We start from the raw sequence: 8606 nt of genomic DNA on the forward strand, positions 1-8606 counted from the left end.
GAGAGTTGAATATTGACAGGTGCGGTGATAAACTCTAATCACATCGAGCCGCGGCGGTTTTTAGAAGACGCTGGCGATGTAGTGCTCGAGCGAGTGCTGCGAGACGCTGTAGAAAGACATGGCAGTGTAAAAGTGAACACCGCGTTCAATGGCGAGTTTGCGACGAAGGATAAACGTGCTAATAAGAGCATAATTACAAAGAACAGCGAGATACAGAGTCCATTATGAAAGTAATGCGCATGATTTTATTGTGACGCGAATATCCATCGTAGCGGGGTAAAATGGGTCGGGAAATGTGGTGGGGGGTCTGCTCTTCCAAGGCAGCCGGTTGCCAGTTTGCTCCGAGCAGTCTGAGTGGAAAGACGTGCCTCCGCGTGAAGTGTGTTTTTCGACTTTGTAACACGCGCGATGGAGCGTTCGCTTGAACAGCGATACGCCATCAAGTTTTGCGTGCGACTTGGAAAGAATACAACCGAAACATTCCAGATGCTTCAAGAGGCCTTCAAGGACGACTGCATTTCAAGGTCACAGTCCGGGAGGTGGCACAAGGCGTTCAAGGAGGGCCGGGAGGAAGTCGCCGACGAACCCCGTTCTGGACGCCCAACAACGGCCAGAACCGACGAAAACGTGAATCGTGTGTGCGAAGTTTTGCGTTCCGACCATCGATTGAGCATCCAGTATATCGCTGACACCCTAAACATGTCCACATTTGCGGTACATGGGATAGTGACGGAGAATCTGCAAATGCGCAAGGTCTGCGCGAAGCTTGTGCCAAAAGTGTTGACGGAAGACCAGAAAGAACTTCGAGTTTCGCGCTGTCAAGAATTGTTGGATTTGATTCAAAATGAGCCGGACTTTCTTAACTCTGTCGTAACCGGAGACGAATCTTGGATGTTCGAGTACGACCCAGAATCGAAAAGGCAGAGCAGCGAGTAGCTGCTCAAAATCATCCCCCCGCCCCAAGAAAGCGCGAATGAGCAAGTCTCGCATCAAAACGATGCTCATTGTCTTTTTTGACGTCCGAGGAATCGTCTATTTTGAGTTTGTACCGCAAGGAGAAACTGTCAACTCAGCCTTCTACCTGGAGGTGCTCAAGAGATTGAAACGCCGGGTCGCGCGCGTGAGGGCTGACATCAAAGACGCGATCAAGCTCCACCATGACAATGCCCCCAGCCACGGCCTTCATCGTTGCCAACTACCTGGAGCAACACCCCGGTGGTCCCCCAGCCCCCTTACAGTCCCGACTTGGCTCCGTGCGACTTTTTTTTTGTTTCCCCGTTTAAAGAGAGAGCTGAAAGGAAAGCATTGGGAGTCCGTGGAAAACATCCAAAAGCATGTTTCCTAAGAGACATTCTCGTCGAGGAGTTTCAGCGTTCCTTCCAGGCGTGGCAGACACGTCTCCGCAAGTGTATTGATTCAGGAGTATTTTGAAGAATTTTGAGCATTTGTACCGCTACAATCAATAAATCTATTTTTCCCAGAAAATGCGCATTACTTTTATAATGGACCCTGTATATCGTTGCACCAATATGCACGAGCGACACATCGTCGAACCTATCCTAGCATCGCTCGAAGAATTCCAGGAACGTGACAGCGGGTGGGCATTGCGAATCCTCAATTTGATAGTGAATGTGAATAAGCATAATCCAATGCACGCGGAATGTCACATCGAAGTGCCACGAGAAATAGCGACGAAACGAGTGGTGATCAGTGTTTATTCGACGGACAATGCATGTTTCGCGTGGTCGGTGATCGCCGCTCTGTACCCCGCAGAAAGACATGTAAATCGGAAATCATCATACCCGCATTACATCGCAGTATTAAATCTCGCGGGTATCGAATTTCCAATGACATTAAAAGACATTCCGAAATTCGAACGGTTGAACGCGGTGTCGATCAACGTCTATAGCATCGAAAATAGACAGGTCTTTCCTCTGCGGCTCACCAATGACAAGAAGGAGAAGCATGTCAATCTCCTGTACCTACAACATTCACGCAACGACAACATTAGACACTTTGCGTGGATAAAAAATCTATCCCGCCTTGTAAGATCACAAATTACTGGGAACAAGAGCAGGAAATATTTTTGTGATCGGTAAGTATAATAAAAAAATAGTCAATAAAAACAGTAAAAAAAATAGAAAAAATTTCTTTATTATTTGTAGGTGTCTTCATTACTTCAGTTTGTGCGAAAAATTGCAGTCGCTCGAAGTGGACTGCCAGAAGATCAACAACTGCGCCATCCGACTGCCGAGCGAGGACGACAGGCAGCTCGAATTCGACAACTATAACAATCGAGAACGAGTTCATCGTCTACGCCGATCTGGAATGCGTCTTACGCAAGACGAAATCCGACAAGGAAGACGCATCGTCGTACGCGTATCAACAGCATGACGCGTTTAGCATAGGCTACTACGTACGATGACGGCGTCGTATCACTTCCGTCGCGATGAAAACGTGGTTCGCACGACAACTCAACGATTTGGCGCATCGCGTGAAAATATATCATATCCACCAAAGTGCCTATGGAAACGTTATCTAAACAGCAATGGGAGGCATACCGTAGCGCGACGCGTCACATCTGCGAGAAACCGTTCGCGCCAGACGACATGCGGGTTCGCGATCATTGTCATCTCACCGGTAGATATCGTGGTCCAGTGCATTCGAATTGTAATTTAAATTATAAAAATTCGTTTTATATTCCAATCGTATTTCACAATTTATCAGGCTACGACGCGCATTTTATAATTAAGGAAATTGCTATCGCGTACGGTGGACATGTAAATATACTACTGATAACTAAAGAAAAATATATTTCATTCACTAAACATGTCGATAGCACCAAAGACACAAATGAAAAGAATTTTCAGAAAAATTGCATAAAATTAAGATTCATTGATTCTTTCAAATTTTTAAATGCAAGCTTTGATAAATTGGCGTCGTATCTTGACAAAGATAAATTAAAAATTGTACATTCCGAATTTCCAACATTATCAGATGAAGAATTTGAATTACTCACACAAAAAGATGTCTTTCCGTACGAGTACATTGATTGCGTCGAAAAATTACAGGACACGCGCTTACCATCGCGAATTATTTTTCAGTTCGTTGACAGGCGATACAGTATCCGAGAGCGATTACGCTCACGCCGCGAACATCTGGAAGCGATTCTCCATTCGAACGCTCGGCGAGTACAGTGATCTGTACTTGAAAACTGATGTCTTGTTATTAGCAGACATTTTCGAAAATTTCCGCAATAGCTGCATCGCGAGTTACTGTCTCGATTCCGCGCATTATTATACATTGCCAGGTTTCACGTGGGACGCCATGCTGAAATATACACGCATAAGATTCGAGTTGCTCACCGACATTGATATGATCATGTTCATCGAGCGCAGTATACGCGGCGGCTTCAGTCAATGCTCCGGCAAATACGCGCAGGCTAATAACAAGTACATGTATTCATTCGATCCATCGAAACCGTCGTCGTACTTGATGTACTACGATGTGAATAATCTGTACGGATGGGCGATGTGTCAACCTTTACCATACATCGAATTTCGATAGGTCGAAGACGCTGCGAACTTTGACGTGAGCGCGATCGCTCCGGATTCACCTACCGGTTATATTCTTGAGGTCAATCTCGAATATCCGCAGCATCTACACGACCGACACACTGACCTACCTTTCTGTTGAACGCGCGATAAACCGCCTGGCAAGCGCGAAGATAAACTTCTAGCGACGTTGTACAATAAGCAGCGTTACGTCATCCATTATCACAACCTGCAACAATGTACTCGTCATGGTCTTCGTAAGTAAAGATCCATCGAGTGCTCAATCTCCATGGCTCTGCGATTACATTGAACTCAATACACAATTTAGAACGTTCGCGAAAAACGATTTCGAAAAAAATTTGTATAAGCTAATGACAACGCAGTATTCGGTAAGACCATAGAGAATGTGCGCAACCACGTTGATGTAAAATTAATAACAAAATGGGACGGACGGTACGGCGCGGAGGCAATAATCGCGAAACCGAATTTTCACAGCCGCAGCGTCTTTACGGAAAATTTGATTGCCGTCGAAATGCGCAAACTCGAGGTGAAATTCAACAAGCCGATTTACGTGGGTATGTGCATACTTGACATATCGAAAGTCTGTTTGTATGAATTTCATCACGAGTACATGTCACCGATGTATCGGAACAAATGCAAGATCATGTACACCGACACGGATAGCCTCATTTACTATATAGAATGCGACAATGTTTACGAGACTGAAACGCGATATCGCTAGATTCGACACGAGCGATTATCCGGCAGACAACATGTACGATATGCCTCTCGCGAACAAAAAAGTACTCGGCCTGATGAAGGATGAGAACAACGGTGTATTAATGACCGAATTTGTTGGACTTAGAGCGAAGATGTACGCGGTGAGAGTGGATGGCAAGGACATTAAAAAGGCGAAAGGCGTAAAGAATAACATCGTAGCGCGAACGATAACGTTCGACGATTACACGCGGTGTTTGAACGAAGAGATTGAAATGACTCGCCGTCAATCGCGTATACGATCTAAATTACACGAGGTGTACACGATATCCGAATCGAAAATCGCTCTGAGTCCATATGACGATAAACGATATGTCGTACCGGACTCGACGGAGACGTTACCATGGGGACATTGGCGGATACCTTTGTAATACAATATATGTATTATGCTATTATGTATTACTATTGTATTTTACACTTTTTTTTACATTTATACAAGTATTATTTTTTTTATGTATTATGATTATTGTACTTTCATATAATATATATCACATGTTTTTAACATTCATATATGTATTATATACTAGTATTCTAATTTACTTTACTTACTTTATGTGTCTTTATGTTTTTTTATATACTCCAAAACGAAGATGATGACGATGAATGGGAAGTAATAAAAAACGTTTATATTGATATATTTTATATATTTATATTGATATATTTATATTGATATATTTTTTATATGTAAAAAAAATACACGAAAAAATTTTATCAAATGACATTGTTTTTGCGTGTCCATGAATTGTGCGATCCATCGAATCCCAGCCACTTGACGTACACCTTGTCTCCCTTCCTGCGCAGTACTTTCTCCACGAGATACACGTCCGGATGAGTAGCGCGGTGCAACTCGTGCTCGTAGAATGCACCAGCGACGGATTTTCCGCGATAGTCTTCGAGTAGATAGGTTACGGGATTGGTACGCTGTACCTTAACGATCGTAAACACCTCGGTGGTCCAATTTGGCGTGTAACCCTTCTCAAAAATCGTCTTGTACTTGCTCACGCATACCGAATCGTCCACTTTGAATTTTGCTGGACCAGCGATTTTTATCACGCTGTACACCGTGTCCAAGAGTCTTTCGGCGATCGCGGGAGTTACGTTGGCGGGTCGCATGCCGATAGTGAGATGCTTGCGCGCGTTGTAATCTGATACGAGATGCGGCAGCTCGTCGATCCACTTGTAATTGCCATTGAGTGTAAACATCTTCCACATGTCGCTTTTGAGCGTACGATTGAACCGCTCGACTATCGACGCTTTCAACGTCGAATACGTGGAATAGTGATTAACGTCGTGTTTTTTCAAGATTTTCTGCACATCGACGTTGTAAAACTCCTTCCCCATATCCGTTTGTAAATTTTTAGGACATCTTCCACTCGAATTATCTCAACTATAGCATCAGCCGTCTCGCTTCCACCCTTGCTCTTGAGCGGTACGGCCCACGCGTACTTGCTCAACACATCGATGACGGTGAGTATGTAGTGATGGCCTCTGTTGAAGCTCGAGTACGGACGCATCTCAACGATATCAGCCTGCCATAAATCGTCGTACTCTCGAACTATGACGCGTCTTCGTGGAAAATTTCTTCTCGCCGGAGCGTGCAATTCCTCGACGAGTCGATGTCTCTCGGAGCTAATTTTTCTCTTTTCGCTGGATTTCTTTTTCATGATTCGACGTGTAATACAAAGGACAAAAGTATTTTTTTTCTCGCTGACGTCACTCGACTGACTCGTTTCGTCGATACGCGATTTAATTTATAATAAGACCGGCTTCGCGAAGTTCTTCGATAATCGACAGCATCTCGTTATCGTGAGCGTTGTTGTCCGCTCGGTGCGAAGCGTCGAGCAATCGTAGACGATCCACCAGCTCGTTGGGATCGTCCCAGTGTACGTAATCGATCGCGTTGTCATTTAATGTCATTGCGTGAGGTAATCCCTTTCCAGATTTCTTCTTCTGTTTCTTGGGTGTGATCGACATCAACGGCGCGATTACGTATTTGTACTTGTATCCCCTGTTGCTCAATAATCGACCCTGCGAATGATGCTTATGTTTGTGCGCATTCGTCGCCAGCAGCATGCTCTTGTACTTGTTCATATCGTCTTCCGTGTAAAGGAGATCGTCGGGAATTCTCTTGAAAATTAACTCGTAAAGACCGGGTGAACCGGTCTTATAGTACACCGTCGATAATGATGTTGTCAGCATCCACGTCGAAACGTTTATTGCCAAACATCAATCCATCCTTGTGTAGGTAAACGCCGTATATATTATCTATACCACTCTTCTGTTTATCTCGCGCTCTCCTCAGGACAGCCTCGACGTACTTTTGACCCAGCGGACCCAAGCCGGCTTGCAACGCCTCTCGACCTTCCGACGTTTGCAACTGATTTTGAACCTTTGTTGCTAGCGAGTCGTTTGCAACTGATTTTGAACCTTTGTTGCTAGCGAGTCGTTTCGAAAACGTTATCCAACAATTCTATCGTCGGTACGATCATCGTACGCGGAGTGGAGCTGTACACGATCGAGCGATCGATCATCGGAATCGCGGAACGCTCGATCGTCTCTCTTTCTCTCCCTCTTCCTCCTCCTTCTCCTCCTCTTCTTCCTTCCTCTCGCGCTTGGAGGCAGACACTGCGCCATCGTCGCACGACTGTCTCTTTATCGCGTGCACACCAGGGCTGTCAACGATTTGTCGCAGCGGTTTGATAATAGGTTTAAAATGTCTGTCCAATGCCATGTCTTCCTCGATTCTATCGGTTTTCAGAGCGCGATGTTTCTTGCAGATCGACTCGCTCGTCTTCTCGATTTCTCTCGCGATTTTTTCACGCTCGCGCACATCAGTCATGTTCGTCTCTGGCAAAGTATCAACAACGACTAGTCACATTACAGTATTGCGAACTCGTTAAATCCCTTTCTGTATCTCCCGTCTTTAAGCGCACTATCCTTGTCTATTACTAAAAATCCATATTTTTTTTGCCAACAGTCGCGGCACAACGTGCAAAATTCATCGTAGGACATGTCGGTGTTCACGTGATCATTGTAAACGTGTTTCAAGTTGGTACAATCCTGTTTGAACAGGATCAGCAGGTTCGCATTATCGCGTATCAGATGTTTAGGTATCCTCGCGTACGTCTGACAAAGATAGAAGCAATCAACGTTCACGTGGCGACCCATCGAAAAGTATTCTCTCACCGCATCCTGCTTGTCGCATGCCACATCATCAAAGATAAAAATAGAATTTAGGTGCGCCTCGTTCGGTGGAACGATGTTGTTGGAAAACGTAAAGTAGCCGATTTCATCGATAGATATAAATAAATTTTCGAGATATCGATACTTTGCTGTTGCAGTGATTTCGAGTAGACGTTCTCGAAACGTACGCCATTTGGACTTTCGATCAAACTTATGAGAACGTTGGTTTTACCACAATTCGACGGGCCGCAAATGATCGCGCGTATAGTACTCGACAGCATTTCGCCGTGCTTGCGCTTCTCCGCACTGCCTCCCATCATTTGTGATTTCACGTCACAGTTTGTGACACGTATCGTCAGCGGTTGCAGCACGAATTTCATGCTCACACTAAAGACTACGCGCTCTCGAACGATTATTTAAAGGCGCGCGAATCCGCGAATCGCGCAGTAACAAAATGTATTTCGCGCTGTGTCATCCTTCCGATATTCGAGATTTGAGCGCTGAGCAGTTACAATATATACCGAAGGTCGTACTCTTACGCGTATACGGTGAATACATCGGACACGTCTGGGACAAGCTTCCGGAACACGTGAAGACAGATTCGGAGGTTCAAACTTATCGTCGCTGCGACGAACACTACAATTAGTCGTGGCGAATGCATATCGACGGTCCCACACCGAAGATAAAAAATTGTAGCGAATGTCGGCGTCGCGCGGCAGTTTGCTAAATCGAGCGATAAACGCGCTTCCTTTCGAGTTACATATTCCGGGTTACCAGTTTTGCGGTCCGGGCACTCGACTTACGAAACGATTAACTAGAGGTGACGCGGGCATAAATCCGCTGGACGCGGTGTACCGAGAACACGACATTGCGTATTCTCGAAGCAACGATCTCACCGATAGACACGACGGACAAAGTACTCGCCGATAAAGCGCTAGGACGCGTCGTCGCGAGAGATTCGGCTCTGAGCGAGAGAGCCGCCGCAGCTGCCGTCTGGGCAGCGATGAAAGCCAAGACCAAGATCGACATGGGCATGAAACCGAAGAAGAAGATGACGAAGAAAAAGGTGACGAAAAAGCGGATACTTCCGAC

General features: G+C 45.3%; 1 protein-coding gene and 1 pseudogene across 1 annotated transcript; one reads left to right on the forward strand and one right to left on the reverse strand.

Annotated features, from left to right (window-relative positions):
* Window positions 1–408: 408 nt before the first annotated feature.
* LOC147910082 (protein GVQW3 pseudogene) lies at window positions 409–936 on the forward strand (annotated as a pseudogene).
* Window positions 937–6077: 5141 nt separating this feature from the next.
* Window positions 6078–7894, reverse strand: LOC147910083 (uncharacterized). Its single transcript, XM_087403941.1, is given in 4 exon segments — window positions 6078–6503; window positions 6505–6801; window positions 6958–7178; window positions 7660–7894. Coding segments are annotated over 4 exon segments (1179 nt in total).
* Between the last annotated feature and the right edge of the window lie 712 nt (window positions 7895–8606).

Source organism: Acromyrmex echinatior, chromosome 3 (assembly GCF_024713525.1).
Source record: "Acromyrmex echinatior isolate Ae372 chromosome 3, ASM2471352v2, whole genome shotgun sequence".
Classification (NCBI taxonomy): domain Eukaryota; kingdom Metazoa; phylum Arthropoda; class Insecta; order Hymenoptera; family Formicidae; genus Acromyrmex; species Acromyrmex echinatior.